At 35.7% G+C, this 22,994-nt stretch overlaps 2 protein-coding genes across 2 annotated transcripts in view; one reads left to right on the forward strand and one right to left on the reverse strand.

Annotated features, from left to right (window-relative positions):
• LOC149702786 (uncharacterized) overlaps positions 1-22,994 on the forward strand; it is a 119,187-nt gene that overhangs the window by 80,607 nt on the left and 15,586 nt on the right. The gene's annotated exons all lie outside the window — the stretch shown is intronic.
• Positions 17,497-18,345, reverse strand: LOC149702795 (uncharacterized). The gene is made up of 2 exons (XM_089866733.1): positions 18,086-18,345; positions 17,497-17,820 (listed from the first exon to the last, which is right to left on the reverse strand). The coding sequence occupies exons 1-2, from the start codon at positions 18,331-18,333 to the stop codon at positions 17,622-17,624; spliced, it is 447 nt and encodes a 148-aa protein (XP_089722859.1). The 5' UTR covers positions 18,334-18,345; the 3' UTR covers positions 17,497-17,621.

The raw sequence follows: 22,994 nt of genomic DNA on the forward strand, positions 1-22,994 counted from the left end.
GATACAATGTTTTTGAATGTAGTTCAAAAATAATCATTCACAAATTGTTCAATAGTACAAGTCAAAATTAGTACTGTGGAATATTGTAAGTAAAATAAAAATATATAGCTACTACCAGATAACATAGAATAAACATAACATTGTTATAGAGTTAAAGTTTCATAGGTATTCGTGAATCTTTTCTAAAACAGAATTTCAAGTGTTACGAGTGTAGCTGACACGATTGCCAGGATTATTAATAGGTTGAACGGAGTAGTCACTTGCGAAATCTTCAGTTCGGTTATGCTTTCCTTCGGCTTCGTCCAAGTTACGTAATCAAGTGGATGAGATAAATCGAAATCCAGAAAAGTGTAGGGCTTGCTCTCAAATAACGGATACACACTGAAATTTGAATAAAAAAATAGGGGTTATTCGAAAAACGGTGCTTTTACTGGGTTGTTATGTGACTAGAATAAACGACATTTACTGATCGTCTGTGGGCCGCAGACGTACCTTAGACGCGCCATTTCTCGTATTTCAGGGCTACTTGTTACGTATGAAGTGTTGAAAATAATGTGAAGATAATCGGTGTGAATACTATCCGAAATGTAAAGTCCACCCATGCTTGCTATTATTGCTTTCGATTCTTTATCTACCGTCAGCACTTCTCCAATTAACCAATTCAGATAGGTTTTGCTGACGATAAGAACCGATTCGCCAGACAGGACGTCCATGTATCCCTCTAAATCTAATAGATCCACAAGAGTACAGAAATTGTCCTTTGTTAGACTTTTGAACCACCTATTGACATCTTCGTCGCCGGTAGCCTGAAAATAATTGGTTTTGCAAATTTGGTGTGGAACACGCAATTTTAAGATGTTGATTGAATAAAATTCCGTAATTTAAGACAAACGAATTATACTTTTAAATGAATTTATATTTGCTTTAGAACAGAAAATAGACTTAGTTATAAAGATATGATTTATCAATCAATTCAAAATTTTGTTGAAGATAACTTTACCAAAATCTGAAGATATTCGTGGACGATACTTCCCTCAATTATTTTGGGTTTTAATTTGGACGCCATCACGTCTTCCAATGAGTTGAGGGTGTCGTATGTCTCTGTGGTAAACTCGGTTTTCAAGAAACATCCCAAAAAGAATAAAGTGATCGTGACACTTATCAACCAAGTTGAAGATATCAGACGAACAGTTATTTCCGGTGATATATTTGGAATTGCTGTAAGTGTAATTGAATTAACTCTCTTTAGAACATTATGGTCTTCGCCCTTGTCACTCACGTTCGGCGCACATCAATGACGCGTTGTTCCAAATGTTGTGCAGCATCCTGTTAACAAATTTCTTGATAATTTGTCTCGGGGACATCTGAAATTGACGTCTTAGAATCCAGTGAAATGTCAGGATTGCCGAAATTACAATCACTGATGTGGTCATTAAGATAACAACCTGTGCGATCAAAAATAGTAAACATGTAACAGATTAAGTGCAGTTTTACCATTTGGCTTGATCAGGTTATTGCGCTTGTTGCTTAAATTTTGCACCTCAATTAGGCTTTATTTTAGTTATAAATTAAAAGGTAAAATAAGTTCTAACCTGCGATTCCATGTCTAAAAACGACATAGTAGTCGAGACAATCTTTTTAGGTGGACCAGTTACAATGACGGTGTCGCTAGAATCAAAGGGTGATGACGGTGTAAAAACATCTAACACTTTCTCGAAGAATGAACGTTGAATTGGAAAAACTATGCCATGTTTATCCTTCAAAATCAAGTAGAATTAACATAATCATTTCACTATAATAAATACTGTTTAATACCAAAAATTCCGCTTGCGAATCATATATGTTGACATAGTTCTCGTATCCTATTTTATGGTTCTCGTAATTTGCTCTAAAAAGGATAATATATTTGACAGTCTTCTCAATGTTAAAGCCACTTTTCTAACACAGAGAACTTGGCTTACATCATATTGGTAGTGAGTCGTAGATATTCTCTTGTAAAAATGTATTTGCGTGCCTGATTATGCATTCCCCACGTTTCCTGCAATATGGGAAATGGCTTTTATTAATTAAAATCGAGCGCTTCGACTCATCAATAAAAAGTATTTTAAATAATACCTCAATCGTCCCAAAATTGGCAGGATAAGGCTGCGCATATCTATAAAATTAATAGACAAATTGGTTTATTACAAACTAAAATATAGTTAAACAAGACTAGCTGTTACCCACAGCGTTGCTCGCGTGTAATAAGAACTATCATTAAAATGATATAAAGAATGGGTAGATTTTACTGATTCGACTAATATTTTTCTAGAACCTAGGAGCTAACGCCCGTCAGCCCGTTGGGACATTTTTTATAACTTTTCACGTGGACATTATTCCATAGAGAAGAGTTTTTAAGTTTTTGACCGCCATTCAAAAAGATGGCAACAAATAGAACCCAAAAGACCATTAAGCCCGTCTAAAGGTTAAAGGAAACCAGTGAACTAAATATATGTGAAATCGGTTGAAACCGCGGAGAAGATTTTTTAACATTTCTGGCCGCCATTTACTAAGCTGGTGGTGGATTGGAAAAATCTTTCTTAGTACGCGCCTACTACTTATGAGTAACGTTCGTGCAAATTTTCAGCCTTCTAGGGCAAGCGGTTTGGGTTGGGCGTTGATTATCAGTCAGACTGTCAGTCAATCAGTCAGTCAGGACTTTGATTCATTTAGATATGGATAGATGAAACATACCTGTATTTGAAATAGCTGGACTGCCTGGTCTGAACTTCGTTGAAACTCATAATTTATACTTCGGCCTTAATTTCGATAGTGGCGGTATTCTTATGATATTCGGCATCGTCTATATGTGTTAAAACTTTCGATAAACAATTTCGGGTTTATTAATTTACCACGAATCTATCAGAATGAATAGAACTGTAAAAAGAGGAACAACGAGACTGCAGTGGTTTCGCGAAAATGGAACAAAATTTTAGTGGTTACCTAAAGCGATAGCTGCCACCTTATTGATTGTTATGGGGGAAACTGGGCTTTATTCATTTGGACTTCTCTAAGCGCGTTTATAAATGGCACTACTTCATTTGAAAGAGATTTAACTTTTAGCTTTGCCTAATTTAATAATTGCACGCGAAACTATTTCTGAAACGAATCGTTTAATGTTTGGAAACTTCCCTCAAATACTACTAGCATACTCTCTTAGAAAACGGGGCAGTCCCTTATACTGCTTGTAGTTTTAATATGGAAAAACCTTAAACAAAATGCTACACGTTTTCAAGATAACTGTTTGTACCAATTATGAAGAAACATTCAGACTGAACTTAAATTTAGAAGTTTACCTAAGTAAAACCGCATTTTCTCCGTTAAAACAAATCATTCTAAAAGGTGTGCTATACTATAATCGTAACAAACCATTTAAGTGAAGAGCAAGAAAACTTTAACTTCGTAAAGAGCCTTTTAATAGTTTAAGCGATTCCATTAGCCGTATAACCTTTAAATGCCTTAGGGTCGTTGAGAAATCCATAATTATACGTTGAATAATAGCTCTTAGAACTGGTAGAAAACTGGTTTTCTCTTAATTAATCCGATCTAGTTCTAAGTTTGGGTTGAGTTTCTACTAATGATTTCTATAGGATTAATTTTAAAATGCACAACTCATTTTAAATTGTTTTCGATACATATTTCCTTAACATCAAATAATAAATTTAAAGGAATAAACTCCCCATAAAGTATTCAATATCCTTCCAGTGGCGTCGCTAGGCCTTTTTTGTGGGGACTATAGCCCTCTCAAATTCCAAACTAAGCCCCCAAAATAATCCGTAAACTCCACCAAAAATTGCTGTTAGCAACCTAAAATTCTGTAGCAATATATAGAAAATTTTCGATATCAGTGAAATTTTGAAATAAAAAACAGATGGAGGCAAAATGTTTCATGTTCTTTCGAAGGGAGTCCCAATAGTGTGGACTAAAAGCTAACCAAAACTAAAAATAAAAATAAACCTAAGACGAGTGGAAATCCTTCATAATCGGTTCTGAAGTCTTTATCAATAAAATGTTGTATATCTTTAAAATACGAATAATTTCACGTTGACACAAATTTACGGATAGCTTTAAAGGTCCACACATTTTCCCATTTATATTAAGGTCTTATAATAACTTTCAAATAGTTTGCCCAGATTTAGCCCCCCCCCCCAATCCCAAATTGTAAACCCTAGCGACGCTACTGGATCCTTCTGTTTTCATAGATTGAATGCCAAACACTCACATGGAAAGGCACGACTATTTTCCACATTTTTGGGAGAGATAATAAGAAATACTTTGAGAAAAACAAAACGTCGATCGATGGTATTGAAACTGCAGGACTTCATAATAAACTCGAAGGACATTATATTGTTTCGATAATATAAGTTTTTATTTATTTTGTTAAAGTGTTTGAAATAATAGTTGAAAAAAAAAAGTTTACAATTAATTCAATGGTGCGGGTCAAAACTAGTTTGGTGTTATAGTGCAAGCTTATTCAAGATTGCTACACGCTTTTTGGACTACTTTATTTTAAATAGATTTAACTTTGTAAAGTCCCCTAATTTAACAATTGCACGCGAAACTGTTTATTAAACCGGAGCCTCCGGGATGAACTAGGCCCATGCGTGTGGCGAAGCGAGAATATTTTTTTAACTAATTTAGTTCGCCGTGTTTTCCCGCTTGGGGGCGCTGACACGACCGTAAAATAAACAAAGTTGAACCCCGTGACCCTGTCGACTGCTTAAAGTAGGGTTCTCACTTGACCGAAAACACGACGGAAAGCCGGCGTAACTTGGGTTGACCGAAAACTTTAACGCCGAGCACGACGGAACTGCCGTTCCGCTCATTTCGGTCGGGCTTAAAACGTGTTCTATTTTTTCGGCCGTACCCGGCGTAAATAGAAAAAGTCAGCCAATGAAAATGCACGTTGTAGTTACGTCACTGTCATAAGTCCCTGGAGATTTCAACTTATTGCGCAATACGCGAAGCCATAACTTCCAATAATTATAAATAATAATAATAATTATAAATACATAATGTATTTATAATATTATTGGAAAACTCAGAGTCACTCAAATCCTCCATTTTCTTTGTTTACCTTTGCGTACAACCCTTACCGCCCTCTCGGTTTCGATCCGTCGACCGATCGATAATGGTCACGTGACCCAATAAATTGTCAGCATTATTTTAAGTTCCGCTGCAAGTGAGAACGCTCTACCGCTGGCGGACAGCGGTAAGAAAATTTGCAACCGCTGGCGGTTCGTTTCCGTCGAGATTTTCGGTCAAGTGAGAACCTTACTTAAGTATTTGGGCCAAGGTCGCGGATTGCAAATATACGGTTTTATAACTCTTACTGAATTATTTTAATTGAAATAATTTATTTTGTTGTCATCAATACAATCTAACCGAAAGATTCAGTAAAAAGTGAATAGCCCCAAAAACATTTACGTTAATTTTAGGATGAAACTTTTCTCTATCATAAAAATTTTATGACTGACCCCTAAAATATCAACGATAATTTAAGGAAGACCCCTGTCAAAACGGAAAAATAAGCGCCATCTATGGTGAAAATATTTTTCCTAACAAACTGGATATTTCCCCACATAAAATTTGACATGCATGGGCCTAGTTCATCCCGGAGGCTCCGATTAAACGTTCTCTACCACCGTGCCTTGGTCTCCCTAGAAACGTTTAATGATTGGAAACTTTTCTAAAGAACTACTCGTATACTGTCTTAGAAAACGGTGCAGTCAAATATAATGGTTGTTGTTTTAATATGGCCAAACCTTGCTTAAAATGCTACGTTCTCAAGATAATTTTTTGTACCAGTTAGGAAGAATAGTTGAGCTGAAACTAAATTTAATAGTGTACTTAAATATGCAATTATAAAAGCACATTTTTTCCATTAAAACAAATCATTCTAAAGGTGTGCTATACTATAATCGTAACAAACCATTTAAATAAAGACCAAGAAAACTTTAACTTGGGAAAGAGCTTCTAATAGTTTAAGCGATTCCATTAGCCGTATAACTTTTAAATGTCTTGAAGAAATCCATAATTATACGGAGAATAACAGCTTAGAATTGGGAGAGAAACTGGTTTCCCCTTAACTAATCCCATTAAGTTCTGACATGGATTGCGTTTCTAATAACGATTACTATACAGGGTGTTTGTGAAAGGTCCATCAATAATGAAAGGGCGTATTTATTGGGCCATTTTGAGTCGAAAATGTTCTATGACATTTTTCCGTCCGGGCCACTGTTTTCAAGTTATGATTGGAGTAATTTACGGATGACCCCTTAAATTTAATTTAGAAATTGAAAGACAGCGCTAATTTAATGAAGGGGTCATCCCTAAAATATTCAAATCATAACTCGAAAACCGTGGCTCGGACGGCTAAATGTCATAGAACATTTTCGACTCAAAATGGCCCAATAAATACGCCCTTTCATTATTGATGGACTTTTCACAAACACCCTGTAGAGTTAATTTTAAAACGCAAAACTCATTTTAATTGTGGTTTTCTCATCAAATTGCCCGACTTGGACTTCAATTTTTTTTGTTAAATGTTTGCTTCGCATCGAATTATAATGGGAATGAAAACCACAATACGTTTTGAGGAATATAGGTCTGATAATGTGTCCACCGCGCTTGTGAACAGATCGTATCAGTTCAATATTCAACATAAACAATTTTTTTTCCTGCGCATGAGATGCAATATAATTTTCAATGAATGAATGCAAAGGTCTTACGTGGAAAAGCACGACTATTTCCACGAGAAATTATAAGAAATAATAAACGACAAGCAAAATATCACTCTTACCTTAACATTAATAATGCACCTAAAAACCTGAAAACACCCAACATTCACCAATACTGCCGCTTAACCTGAACCTAAAGTTGTTTAGTCAATCCATGGTGTTCAAACTGCAGGCAGGACTTGATAATAAACTCGAAGCATATTATATTGTTTCGATTATATTAGTTTTTATTTATTTTGTTACAGTGTTTGAAATAGTATTTGAAAAAGAATAGTTTACAATTTATTCAATGGTGCGGGTCAAAATTACTCTGGTGTTATAGTGCAATTGTATTCAAGATTGTTACACGCTTCTCCCATCTATAAGTTCACGTTAAAGTTATGCACCAAATGATACCAAGGAAAAAACTTTTATAACATGGCATTACAATTAGGCTTAATTTACATTAGTATATTCGTGTATCTTTTCTAGAACAGAATTTCAATTGTAACGAGTGTCGCTGATACGATAGCGAGCATTATCAGCAGATTGAACGGAGCCGTCATTTGGGAAATCTTCAGTTCGGTTACGGTTTCTTGCGGCCTCGTCCAGGTTACGTAATCAAGCGGATAAATGATCTCGAAATCCAAAAACGGGTATGGCTTTCTCTCAAATATCGGATTCACGCTGAAAATTTTATCAATAATTGGATTACAAGACTTTTATTGATTGTGTGTGTGGGTTATATCAGAAGTATAAAATAATTAACAGTCTGACAGGCTAGGCTCGGAATGCGTTCGGTTTGAAACTGACTGTTTTAGATTTCTCTACTTTTAAGTATTACATTGACAATCGACAGAAGTATATAATACTTCTCTTCGATAGAAGTGTACCACAAAGCGGGTAAATTGTAACATGATTCTTCCAAACATCAAAACATTTGGATCAAGATTACTAAACCTAATCACAAACGCTGTAAATAGTTCCCTGAACAATATTCTGAGGGCTCTTAACTATTTGACTAGGCGCGCTTGTGGCTTTTTCTGAAAAGTCAAGGCAATCCAGGTTTGTGCCTGGATTGCTGGGGATTAAGTACCAAACAGTTATACAATTCACCCCACTGAAGTTTGATGAACAGGATAGCAAACAAAAAGGATGAGCCTGGGTAGAATCATGTTATAAAACTAAAGTATAAAGAGGATACAGTGTCCCTTTCTGGTTATATTCATACATTATTTGACCAGTTTCACGCGTTTCCAGGCTACTGGTCAAGAATGACGTGTTGTAAATAATGTGTAGATAATCTGTGTTAATAGCGTCAGAAATGTAGAGTCCACCCATGCTTGTGATTATTTCCTTTGAATCATCATCTCCCGTAAGCAATGCTCCTAGTAACCAAGTCAGATAGGATTTGCTGATGATCAGAACCGTTTCACCAGACAGAAGTTCCATGTATCTATCTATGGCTAAGAGTTCAACAATACTGCAGAAATTGTCCTCTGTTAGACTTTTGAGCCACTTATTGACCACTTCATCGCTGGTGACCTATAGAATATCGGTTTTTTTATTATTTGAAGCAAATATTGCTAAGAATGTGCAAACCGAGCGTAAAATTATCGATTGGCAATTCTTAATTTAGGACAATTATGAAGTGACCTTTGGTTTTTATCTTTATCAAGTTGGAATCAGTATCCTCTAAGTTGGAGCCATTTCCGATAGGAATCTTACCAAAATCTTAAGATATTCGTGGACTATGCCTCCAAAGATTATTTTGGGTTTTAACTTCGACGCCATCACGTCTTCCAGTGAGTTGAGGGTGTCGTATGTCTCTGTGGTAAACTCGGTTTTTAAGAAACATCCCAAGAAGAACAAAATGATCGTGACACTCAACAGCCAAACTGAAGAAATCAGTCGAACAGTAACATCGGGTGAAATATTTGGAATCGCTGCGAAAAATAAAAAAATTATATCAATTTGTAACTATTTATTTTCGGGAAAAAGTCGAGGTTTCATTTCACTCACGTTCAGCGCAGAGCAGCGACGCGTTGTTCCAAATATTGTTCAACATTAGACTAACTAATTTCTTGAGAATTTGCTTCATAGACAATAGATTGAATCGATGTTTTAGAATCCAGTGAAATGTCAGGATTGCAGAAATTAAAATCACAGACTCGGTCATTAGCGTGATAACCTATAAGATGTGAAATATTAAAACTGTTCACGAGCTCAAGCCGGCTGAGGCTCGCGCCGAGTCGAGCCGACAGACATCGAGTCATTAGTCTCACTACGATTCGCGAGCTTAGTCACTGAAATAGGGCCTAATGCTTTCATGTTAGTGTTTTTTCTCTTTTACAATAGCGTTCCGTTGTATTTTTACACAATAAAAAGCGTGATATCGTCATCTCTCACCTGTAACCGTGGGCAAAAAATCGATTTCTTCACTATTTACCGAGCGGTTTTTTGGTTAACCACTACATTCCTATACATGCGATAATATTTCCAGTCATTCTCAAGTCTTACGTTGGTATAGTAGCAACTTTACTGAACCTATATGTTAACCGAGCCAACTCGGCTCGACTCGATTATTTTCGAACCGGGCCAAGCTAAGTCGGTCTTCACCTGCGAGTCCATGGAAAGAAACGATAGTGTTGTCGAGACAATTATTTTAGGTGGACCAGTTACAATGACGGTGCTACTAAACTCAAAGGGAGAGGAAGGTGTATATACACCAATCATTTTTTCGAAGAATGAAAGTTGAACCGGAAACACAATGGCGTGTTTGTCCTTTCAAATCAAATAATGATAGAATTAAACTATTTTCACTATTGCAAAGTTGCGTATATTACGTCAAATTCTCTTGGTGATTCGTGCACTTTGACAAAGTCGAAGTAACTTATTTTATGGTCCTCATAATTAATTCTATAAAAGAAGAACATATTGACTTTGTTCACAATAGTTGGGTTTTAATATTGGAATTATCTTACTTCATATTAGTCGCGCCTTCTAAATATTCCCTTGTAAAATTGTATTTATTTGCTGCATTGGGCATATTCCACGTTTCCTGCAATACGTGAAATATTATTATCGATATTAGCATAATTAAAATATCTGAAAATAGTACCTCAATCGTTCCAAAATTGACGGGAAAAGGCTCAACATATCTAAAAAAATGTAGAACAATTGAAAACTAATACCCCAATTGTCTGTAATTGTTTGAAAAATCAGTGTGCCAAATATCGAAATCTAGAGCTTATATTATGAACAGCTACCAATATATATAGTATAACAGAAACATACCTGTATTTGTAGAAGTTGAACTGCTTAGTCTCAAATTTGTTCAAACTCATTTTTAATTATTTGGCCTTAATTTTGATATCGGCGGTATTCTTAGGATATTAGGAGTTGCCTTTAATGTTAAAACTTTCGATAAACAATTTCGGGTGTATTATCTTATCACGAATCTATCAGAATAAATAGAACCGTATAAAGAGGAACAACAATGAGACTGCAGTGGTTGCGCGAAAATGGTACTAAATTTTAGTGCTTGCCTAAAGCGATTGTTATGGGGGGAACCTGGCATTATTATTTGATATTCTCTAAGCGCGTTTATAAATTGCACTATTTTATTTTAAAGAGATTTAATTTTCAGCTTTCCCTTAAATTAATAATTGCACGCAAAACTATATCTGGAACGTACTTTACTTTATAGTTTAATGTTTGGAAACTTTCCTCAAAAACTACTCGTATACTCTCTTAGAAAACGGGGCAGTCCCATATACTGATTGTTGTATAAACATGGCAAAACCTTAATCAAAATACTGCATTCTCAAGGTAAAAGTTTCTATCATTTAGAAAGAAACTTCCAATATTTTATATCATTATAGTAGAACTGTACTTAAATTTAGAAGTGTACCTAAATATTCAATTATAAAACTTAATTTCCTCCTCATTCTAAAGGTGGGCTATACTATAATCATAACGAACCATTTAAATAAAGATCAAGAAATTTTTAACTTCGGAAAGGGCCTTTTAATAGCTTAAGCGGTTCCATTATCCGTATAACTCTTGAATGTTTTGAGGTCGTAGAGAAATCCATAACTATGCGTAGAATAATAGCTTAGAACTGGTAGAAAACTGGTTTTCCTTTGAACCGATTTAGTTCTAAGCAAGAAGTGATATCTAGTTTAATAGGTAGAAGGTATAGGATGAATAAATATTCGCGCACCGTAGTCCCAGTCCCCCTTTCAAAATACAAGGGGGACGTAAAAGGAAGCCGGAGTATTTCGCCTCTCCTCATTCGGAAAATACGTAATTTTCGTCATTCGCGTCGCGCTGACATGAGTTTTCAAGAACCAATGAGATGCTGGTTCTAATTTAGAGGCGGGGATTAACTCCGGACCTACGTTTGGACTGGAGATAAAGCTGGAAATGTGGCGAATTTATACCTTCTCCCTAATAAACTAGATATCACTTCTTGTTCTAAGCATGAATTGAGTTTATTCTAATGATTTTTATACCATTAATACATAACTCATTTTAAATATGGTATACTTATAAAATTGCCCGACTTGAACTTTAAACTCTATTTTATTTACCTGTTTAAGAAAAACCTTTTAATTGGGTAGAAAATCCATTAGTCCTCGTCTCAACTAGGAGAGGTTTATTTTGGTTTCCCAACTTGTTTCATAAATATTTCCTTCACATCGAATTTTAGTAATGTAGGTCTGATAAGGTGTCCACCGCGCTAGTGAACAGATCGTATCAGTTCAATATTGAACATAAATTATAATTTTCCTGCGAATGAGTTTCAAGATCCTTTTCAATGAATGCGAAGGTCATACGTGGAATGATACGTATATTACCTTTAATAAAGCACCAACATACCTGGAATCACCTAAAATTATAACCATACAGCAGCTTACGATGAATCTGACGTTGTTTAGTCCATCGATGGTGTTCAAACTGCAGGACTAGATAATAAACTCAAAGCATATTATATTGTTTCAATTATATTTGTTTTTATTTATTTTGTGTACAGTGTTTGAAATGGTGCTTGAAAAAGAATCATTTAAAATCTTTTCAATGGTGCGGGTCAAAATTACTTTGGTGGTATAGTGAAAGTTTATTCAAGATTGCTACACAATTTTACCAGCTAAAGTTCACGTTAAGTTTTATGCATCAAATGATAACACGGAAACAACTTTTAGGCTATAATATAGCTATGCAATGATGTTTAACTTCCATCGGTATATTCATAAATCTTTTCTAGAACAGAATTTCAAGTGTTACGAGTGTCGCAGACACGATAGCAAGCATTACGAGCAGATGGAACGGAGCCGTCAACTGGGAAATCTTCAGTTCACTTATGCTTTCTTTCGGCCTCGTCCAGGTTACGTAATCAAGCGGATAAGTGAAGACGAAATCCAGATACGAGTATGGCTTGCTCTCAAATATCGGATACACACTTTAAATTAGAAATAAATGAATTATATAAGGATTTCAATCAATATTAGGAAAGATGTCCTTTATTAAGATAGAGAGCGGAAGGTGGTCCAGATGTGACTGGATAGCAGTGGTACCTTAATTGGCCAATTTCACGGATTTCCGAGCTATTGTTTATGAATGACGTGTTGTAAATGATGTGCAGATAATCTGTGTGAATATCGTCCGAAATGTATAGTCCACCCAGGTTTGCTATTATTTCTTTCGGTTCATCACTTCTCGTCAGAACTTCTCCGATTAACCAAGTCAGATAGGTTTTGCTGATGATCAGAACCGATTCACCAGACAGGATATCCATGTACCCTTCTAAATCTAATAGTTCCATAAGAGTACAGAAATTTTCCTCTGTTAGACTATTGAACCACTTGTTCACAACTTCATCGCCTGTAGCCTGAAAATTATTGGTTTTTCAAAAGGAATGCGTAATCTGACCGTAAATGCAACAAATTAGGAAATAAAAAATGTTTCGTTTTAGTGGAAAATCCAAAACATTTAGAAAATAAAATGTTCAACATCATTTAAAAGGGAAATCATTACTTAAGAAAATCTTACCAAAATCCTTAGAAACTCGTGGGCGATACCTCCCGCGATTATTTTGGGTTTTAATTTGGACTTCATTACGTCTTTCAACGAATTGAGGGTGTCGTATGTCTCTGTGGTAAACTCGGTTTTCAAGAAACATCCCAAAAAGAACAAAATGATTGTGGCACTTATCAACCAAACTGAAGATATCACTCGAACAGTTACTTCCGGCGATATATTTGGAATGGCTGCGAAAAATCAATTACGAAAACTTAGTGTTTATATTTGAAGGGGGTCTTGTTATTTGTCACTCACGTTCAGAACACAGCAAAGACGAGTTCTTCCAAACGTTGTTCAACATTTTTTTCACTGATTTCTTTATAATTTGCCTCGTCGACAAAATCTTGATTCGACGCCTTAGAATCCAATGAAGTGTCATGATTGCCGAAATTATAATTACTGACGATGTCATTAACGCAAGAACCTATTTGAAAATTTTGAATAGAGTTTTACCAAAATGCACGAGAAGAATTTATTTTTGTGGTAAACATCATTAAATTCTAAATGATTCTTCACCTGCGAGTCCATGGCTAAAAACGATAGAGTATTTGAGACTATCTTTTTAGGTGGTCCAGTTACAATGACGGTGCCACTAGAATCAAAGGGTGATGATGGTGTGAAAACACCTATCGCTTTTTCAAAGAATGAAAGTTGAATTGGAAACACAATGACGTGTTTATCCTTTTAAAAAAAATGATAAAATTAATCTTTATTCCACTATTGTAAAGTGCGTATAATACGTCAAATTCTCTTGGTGATTCGTGTATTTTGACAATGTCGAAGTAGCTTATTTTATGATCCTCGTAGTTAATTCTTCAAAAGTAAACGATATTGATTAGATTCTCATTTTTTACAGCCTCGTTGGTTCTAATACTAAAATTGTATCTTACTTCATATTGGTGGCGCGGTTTAAAAATTCCCTTGTAAAAATGTATTTAAATGCTTGACTTTGCATTCCCCAAGTTTGCTGCCATACGTGAAAAATTATAACTTAAATTTTCAATCATCATAATAATCGATATTACCTCAATCGTCCCAAAATTGACGGGAAACGGCTGAGCATATCTGAAAAAAAAATTGTGAAGGAATTAAAGATTATACTATTAGATGGACTGAACCAGAACTGACACCATCGGCAAGGCATGTCCACACTACGCTATTTTTTCCCGCTTCGCGAGTTCGTTTGCTTTGTCGCGCGAGCAACGTTGCTTGTCCACACAAAACAAATTCGTTCGCACGCTCGCGTCGCTTGGCACACCTGGTCCGATCAGAATCTTTGATTTTTTTCGAACATTTTCGCGTCGCTCGCGGCTTTGTCTGTATGTTTTACAGGGGTTAAAGGGCGCCAATCTATTCATATGTTCATTTGTTACATATAAAGTACATATAATATACATCTATTCATATTTATTTCGAAAATATAGATATATAAATTAAAAATTGAAGAATCATATATGTTACGGAAGGTTGTGTGAAGCATAATCCGCTTTTGGTATTATTTGAACGAGCGAAGGCTGATAACTACCATGGTTTAATAAACAAATGTGTGATGCATGATTGTCAATAGGATTAGCTGATTGGTCGAATCGTTTTGGAGTTATTGAAATCTCTCCTTTCTTTGCTATGAAAACCTGTGTATAGACAGGTTGCAAGCGAAAAACCGATGGCGTGGACATACCTTAACACCCTAACAGGTTGAAGAATTAGTGAAAACAATATCAAAATCTGTAGCCCATAACTTTTGATATCCACTAAAATATACATAACTGAAACATACCTGTACTTGAAGAAGTTGGACTGTCTAGTCTCAAATAGGTTCAAACTCATTTTTTATTCTTCAGTGTGACCAATAGTAAATTCATGGAATATTGCGTGTTATCTTTGATATAAAATATACAGTAACTAATCATTTCAAATTTCATTTCGTTTTGTTAAAAAAACGTAATTAAAATTAATTGATAAACATTTACATGAGTTTAATGAAACGAGACTGTCGAGAGTGAAAAGAGCGACGTTTTGGTCAACTGTTAAGTAGTCTTAGATCGAAAAATACCTAAATTTAGTTACTAGCTAAATCTATTCTGTAATAACCGTAATTATTTGATCCCATACACCAAAGGGGATCATTTAGATGCCAGCATAAATCTAGGCAGTCACTGAATTTCAGTTAAAAAATTAAATTCATTCTAAATTTATTATTCGTTTTCAGAATGGGCGGTAACATAAGTGGGAATGCATGGAAAGGTTTCATTGTAGCAAAGTCCCAAGGTGCAAACTAATTGTTGTAACGCTACATTTTGATTACTTAAAAATTGACAATAGAAAATATTTCACTTAACATTTGCTGCTGCTGTCTACAATGATACATGAATTGAAGAGCAATTACTTCCTTAGTTCTTTTAGAAAAATTTCTTATGACACAAATTTCGCTTATAGCCGACTAAATAAACACGACTATTTCTTTTCTAAAAGATTTGTGCTTTAGAAAAATCAAAGCGTCTTTCTCCACATCTAGAAGTCGTAGTGTAAGTGTTGAAGGTAATTGTTATGGAACAATTTAAAGCTTTCCACCAATGTGCCAGGTCAACCTCGAAGCGCTAATTGCTTGGAAACGTTTGGTAAAGAACTATGAAGTTACATGAACACGCAGAATAATGGGTCGTTATAATTGAGCCCAACTTTATAAACGGTAAACATTGTTCACAAAAACCACATTTTTCTACGTTAAACTATACTCATTCTAAGGTTGGGTTGAAGTATAGAATAATTGCTGGCAAATAGCTTTTTTCCCATTATAACAAACCACGTTAATGGTTTTTCTAGTTTCATAATACTGCGGTAAGAAACTTTTAAGAGTCCTTATCGATTCCTATGTCCAGTAAAATTATAACGCTTAACTGTTTTAAGGTAGTAGAGAAATCTGAAGCTATGCCTTTAGTTCAGAACCAGTAACATTTTTCGTATAAAACGGGTATTTTTGTAGGTAAACTGGAATATTTCTGTTGTCAGATTAGTTACGTGTAATTATTTCTTCAGGTTTAATTTTTAGCTCGGTTTTGGTTATATAACCAGGCCTAGTTCTTGCGCTGCTGTTTTGTAAGAGAGCTGGGTTGTACGTGTGTTTGTGAGTGAGCCCCGGGTACACGAAAAAGAGCGTGGATAGAGACCTATTAGAGAGTTTAAGCATCCCCTATACGCGTACGTGTAGCCACCTTTGACAATGCATTGGTCTAATGCACTGTGGAAGGTAGCTACACGTACGCGTTTAGGGGATGCTTAAACTCTCTATTAAGGCTAGATCCACTACCACTTTAGAGCTCTTAATGTGAAATAGTTGCGAAAAGAAGTACATAAGCGTTATGGTATGTGTTACTAGCAGTTTTCCAACTTTGGATGGACGAAAAACAAGTTTGTCGGGACTCTTGTTAAGTAAATATCCACTTGCGGCTCTTTGAAGTATACCATAACAGTTTTTTAACTGTCAATGTGAGCCAGCAATGACTCACTACACGTTATTTTACATTCTTCTCAATAGGTAATTTCGCAAAGTCGGGCTGGTCACGTGCAACTGTTTTTCGAGACGTCACACAAAGTCCTACTATTGTTAAGAAAATAGGTTTTGGTTCGCCGTATTTCTAGAGGGCGAGTGTCTGCTACAATTAGACAGGCTATGTTGCAAGTTAAAGGCTTACAAACGTGTTTACTGCTTCATTACTTTGGTTGCGAAATAAATATTAATTTTATTATTACTATTAAACTGGAAACAAACCATTTAGCTGTTAAATCCATATTCACACACCCAACTGTAACATTTGAACAAGGAGACAGTTTGAAAATATAGATTTTTGACCCTGAGTGACGTTTTCCCAGCAACAAACCCATGACGTAGTAGTAACGTCGCACAAACATTAAAACAAGCTGGAGGGTGCTGTCATAGTTTGCGACATCACCTATTCCTATTTTTCCGATTTAAGACCAAAAGACTTCCTTGTATACATTTATTTTCAGAAATGTTTATTCTCTATTCTTCCAGCAAGTAATTTCAAAGACTGACAGGTATTGGACTATTAAGAGCTTTACACACTTTCGAGATAAGATATAGCTGGTGTTAAAGGGCAAACATAAATAGCCTACAAGTGTCGGTTTTTGTACCCGATCATATTCTGTTAATTTAAATCGAATATTGGTAATTTTAGATTACATTATAAAGTTATTTTTAGCTACTCTCAAGAATCATACATATTACTTAACTGTTGATGAGATTCATGGATTCAATAGCTAGGTCAAACCAGATAGGAAAGAGGTAAGATGGAGTGGAAATGATCATGGGCGACTTGCTTCAATGAAAGTCTCCCAGTGTACCTCACACACGCCCCTACCCTTCGGAAGAGGCGATTGTGAAGTGCTGCCACTTAGCGCGATTGTATTGTATGGAAACTAGCTTCTTTTTTTTTTAAGATAAAGAAGGCATCTTCGACGTTTCCGTACCGTACGACCCTAATGGGGGTACAGACTGGAATGTTATAGGTATGAAGGGTTCTACTCCATCCCTCTCTCCTTCAAGGTCAGACTGTGCGACTCAGACACATAAAGCATAAGCATAAGACTGTTGGTAACTTGCGCAATGTGACAAATTTATATGGTGGATGCACACTTTCAAGAAGAGAATTTTCAAATGTGACCTATTTTAAAGGTTTTTTTTTCATTTTCGTGTTTGTTAATAGTAAAAATTAATAGAAATTTCTATTAATTTTGTTGATTGTGACTGGCTGTTGTCTTCTAGAATATTATTTCAAGTGTTACGAGTGTTGCTGACACGATGGCTAGCATTATGAGCAGGTTGAACGGAGTCGTCATTTGCGTAATCTTCAGTTCACTTATGCTCTTTTTCGGCCTTGTCCAGGTTACGTAATCAAGTGGATAAGTGAAGACGAAATCCAGAAAAGTGTAGGGCTTGCTCTCAAATATCGGATACACGCTAAAATGTTTGTAAAAATTAAGAGTTAGTCGAAATTAAACTATTATTTCAAAAGACGAGGCTTTAAGTGGATTGTGATGTGTTGGATTGCTCAGGAGCTCGAGCCAGCTCGGGCTCGTGACGAGCGAGCCGAGTTCGAGCAGAGCCGAGCCGCCGTTTTCTCGACTCAACCCGAGCCGAGCTTTTAAGAAGCTCGCTCAGCTCGGCTCGTGAACAGTCCTAGAATATACGGCTTTGATTGATCATCTGTGGGCTGCAGTCATACCTCAGATGCGCCATTTCACGTATTTCAGGGCTACTAATTACGTATGAAGTGTTGAAAATGATGTGCAGATAATCGGTGTGAATATCGTCCGAAATGTAGAGTCCACCCATTCTTGCTATTGTTTCTTTCGATTCTTTATCTCCCGCCAGCACTTCTCCCAGCAACCAAGTCAGATAGGTTTTGCTGATGATCAGAACCGATTTGCCAGACAGGACATCCATGAATCCGTGTAATTCTAATAGATCCATAAGACCACAGAAATTGTCCTCCGTTAGACTGTTGAACCACTTGTTCACAACTTCATCGCCAGCAGCCTGAAATCATAGTTTTTAAATTGCTTCATTATAATTTAAATACGCAAATTTAAGGCAAGTTGATTGAATGGGATTCCGAAATTTAAGACAATTTTAAAGTTATTACTAGTGAATTATCCTTTTAAGTGAAAGCATTATTGCTTGTGAACAGAATATCGAGTTAGAAATAACCATAATTGATAAATCATATGCTTAAGGGAGCCATTTGAGTCATAATTGAAGATAATCTTACCAAAATCCTAAGAAACTCGTGGGCGATACCTCCCACGATTATTTTGGGTTTTAATTTGGACGCCATCACGTCTTCCAATGAGTTGAGAGTGTCGTATGTCTCTGTGGTAAACTCGGTTTTCAAGAAACATCCCAAAAAGAACAAAATGATCGTGGCGCCTAACAACCAAACTGAAGATATCAGTCGAACAGTTACTTCCGGTGAAATATTTGGAATGGCTGCAAGTGTAATTGTGTTATGTCTTTTTAGAATATTATGGTCTTCGCCCTTGTCACTCACGTTCGGCGCACATCAGTGACGCGTTGTTCCAAATGTTGTTCAGTATCATATTAACAAATTTCTTGATAATTTGCCTCGGAGACATTATCTGGATTTGACGCCTTAGAATCCAATGAAATGTCAGGATTGCCGAAATTATAATCACTGAAGTGGTCATTAACGTAAGAACCTGCGCGGTCGAAAATAAGAAACGCTCTACTGTTTTAAAGCAATTTCCATATGGGCTTCAATTTTGTAATAAAATAAAGTAAGTCTTCACCTCGAAGTCCATGGCAAGAAACGATAAAGTGGATGAGACAATTTTTTTAGGTGGTCCAGTTACAATGACGGTGCCACTAAAATCAAAGGGTGATGAAGGTGTAAAAACATCTAGCACTTTTTCGAAAAATGAACGTTGAATTGGAAACACTATAGCATGTTTATCCTTTCAAATCAAAGAGAAATAACATTATGATTTCGCTATTATTCTAAATTCTGTTTAATACCGAAAATTCCGCTTGTGAATCATGTATTTTGATTAAGTCCATGTATCCTATTTTATGATCCTCGTAATTTATTCTACAAAAGGGTAATATATTTCACTGTCTTCACAAGGTTAAAATTAAAACCATTAGAATTCAAATACTGAAAGTATGGCTTACATCATATTGTTAGCGAGTTGCAGATATTCTCTTGTGAAAATGTATTTAAGTGCTTGATTTTGCATTCCCCATGTTTCCTGCAATATGGGAAATGTTTTTAATTTAGATTGATAAGACTCGTTTAATAAAATTGTTTAAAATAGTACCGTAATTGTTCCAAAATTGCCGGGAGAAGGCTGAACATATCTAAAAGATACAGAACAATTGAAGTGTTAATACCCCAATAATTGTTTGAAACATTTTTGTGGGTAGTATCAAAATCTAAATCTTGCATTCCAAATAGCTACCAAAATATAGATGATTGAAACATACCTGTATTTGAAAAAGCTGGACGGCCTAGTCTCAAATTTGTTCAAACTCATTGCTATTCCTTCAGTATAATTGATAGAGCTATCTTTGATACAAATTTTGTGAAATATAAGAGGTGTCGGATTTATTTGTGTGTCTCTTTTCTATCAACAATACAATTAGACATTAATTGAAAATAATGAATAGTCATAAAAGCAAGACTGTGACAAAGTTACGACGTTTTGGTCGAAATACACAGACCGGGGTGTAATTTATGGTTTGACTCGACAAACTATGCATAGATTTTCAACCACATTTTAGTATACTGTATAAATAAACATAACACACAATTTCCGAAAGTTCTGTCAGAAATTAAGTGGGATGTTCTTTGAGCGATTTCGAGTCGAAATTGTTACAAGTTACGATTGGATTGTTTTAAGGATGACCCCTTACATTTAATAAGCATTTTCTTTGAGTTTCTATATGAAATTTAATGGGTCATACGTAAAATACTTCATTGCTGTCTATAGTGATACATGAATTGAAATACATTTGATGTGATAATTCTTGCGAATACTTACAATGCAAATTATTTTTCTTTTTAAGTCACCCAAAATCCACCACCATAAGAATCACCCTGTCTAGTGCGCATAATATACAGTTCAAATATAGAGCCTACACTCTCGAAATCAGTAACTGAACTATTTTCTCTTAATTGCTACTTCTCACAATAGTGAGACATAAATTTACGCGTAACTTCTCACTTGATTCTAATAGAAAATCTTTTATTACGTGAAGTACTTAAGAGTCAGCTCGCATTTCAGCTGCCTTTAAAAACAACTCTCTTTTCTAAGAGATTTAGCGTTGGAAATAAGCACAAGCACCTTTCTTGATAAAAATAAGAAATAATTTGCAGCGTTAATATTGAACGAAAATGTGCAAGACGCATTAGTTAAACTCTCGTTTTCCCTCGAAAATCGTTAAACGCGTTTAAATCTAGGCTAAAGACGGCAAACTTGGGTAATAATAGTCCAACTTTATAATAATGAATGGTAAAACCACATTGTTCTAAGAAAAACTTGCCTTATTCTAGAGTTGGAATATAGTTTATTTAACTTTGAAGTGTCTGCCTTTTAAAGGCTTAAATCGATCCTTTCTTCTGGTTGAAACCAAACTATTTCCGAGTTTGAACTCGGTTTCTATGCTAATGGTTTCTGTAGGCTTAATTTTGAAGTATAAACGGCTGTTTGACTAGAGTTCTTTTTTTGTATAAAATTGGTAGACGCCTTTTGCATTAAAGACGTCTTCAAAGTTCGATTCAATTTGCGTTGATTTTGAGAATCTGTTCATTATTTCAGTCTAAATATGCTCTTTTTCACCAGAGATAGATTTATTTTAGAAGTAGGAATGGAGAACAGGGTAATCTGGGTGCGCGCCAAAGTCCCTGACCCCCTTCCCCGGGAAGGAAGGGGGTATGAAAGAAAAGGCGGGTCATAACGACAGAGGTAAAAAGGAATTGCGTATTTTTCGCCGTCCCCGTCAGCAACGTCATCAAAACGTAGTTTAAGTGAGCAAATAAGATAATTTAATCTTTTCGTTACGTGTAGGAGGGAGGTGCTCTATACTGCGCTATGAGTCGGACTGAAGTAAATACTAACCTTTCTCCATTCCTACTTCTAAAATTAAATCTATCCCTGTTTTCACTTAATGGCTTTATAAGGTTCTTTCCATAATTGTCTGGCACAACAGGGTTTTAAATGCCAATGTGGACCAGAATACAGAACGTTATATTTCGATGTAAAGATATCTTTGTCAATTGTTGCCTCTTGTCTTCTAGAATATAATTTCAAGTGTTACTAGTGTTGCCGACACGATAGCGAGCATTACGAGCAGATGGAACGGAGTCCTCAACTGGGAAATCTTCAGTTCACTTATGCTCTCTTTCGGCCTCGTCCAGGTTACGTAATCAAGCGGATAAGAGAAAACGAAATCAAGATATGAGTATGGCTTGCTCTCAAATATCGGATACACGCTTTAAATTACAAATAAATTAATTATATAAGGATTTCAATCAATATAAGGAAAGACGTGATTCAAGATAGAGAGTGGAAGGCGGTCCAGATCTGACTGGAGAGATATCGTACCTTATTTGACCAATTTCACGGATTTCGGGGCTATTATTTATGAATGACGTGTTGTAAATAATGTGCAGATAATCAGTGTGAATTTCTTCCGAAATGTAGAGTCCTCCCATGCTTGTTATTATTTCTTTCGAATCATCACCACTAGTTAGAACTTCTCCGATTAACCAAGACAGATAGGTTTTGCTGATGATCAGAACCGATTCACCAGACAGGATATCCATGTATCCATCCAAGCTTAACAGTTCCATGAGAGTACAGAAATTGTCCTCTGTTAGACTTTTGAACCAATTGTTCACTGCTTCATCGCCAGTAGCCTGAAAAGGTTATTTGCGTTAGAGGATTGAAATGACTAATCTCAACGTAAGTTCAACGATTGGAATTCCATAATTTGAGACGATTAAAAAATTATTACATGGAAATTGTTTCTTTAAACAAAAAATGGAAAAATTTAGAAATTATAATTTTCAAAATCGTTTAAAAGGGGAAGCATCATAAATCATTACTTATGACGATCTTACCAAAATCTTAAGGTAATCGTGGACGATGCTTCCCCGGATAATTAAGGGTGTTAACTTCGATGCCATGACGTCTTCCAATGTGTTGAGTGTGTCGTATGTCACTGTGGTAAACTCGGTTTTTAAGAAACATCCCAAAAAGAACAAAACGATTGTGGCACTTATCAACCAAACTGAAAATATCACTCGAACGGTTACTTCCGGTGATATATTTGGAATGGCTGTAATATCAATTAGATAGACTTATTTATTTGGGGGGGGGGGTCTTCTTTGTTGTCACTCACGTTCAGCACACAGCAAAGACGCGTTCTTCCAAACGTTGCTCAACATTATTTTCACCGATTTCTTTATAATTTGCCTCGTCGACGAAATCTTGATTCGACGCCTTAGAATCCAATGAAGTGTCAGGATGGTCGAAATTATAATTACTGACATTGTCATTAACGTAAGAACCTATTCGAGATTTATATATTCAGTTTCACCAAAGAGAACGAAC

Source organism: Phalangium opilio, unplaced genomic scaffold, assembly GCF_054372755.1.
Source record: "Phalangium opilio isolate 3A_F unplaced genomic scaffold, DU_Popi_V2 ptg000017l_1, whole genome shotgun sequence".
Taxonomy (NCBI): domain Eukaryota; kingdom Metazoa; phylum Arthropoda; class Arachnida; order Opiliones; family Phalangiidae; genus Phalangium; species Phalangium opilio.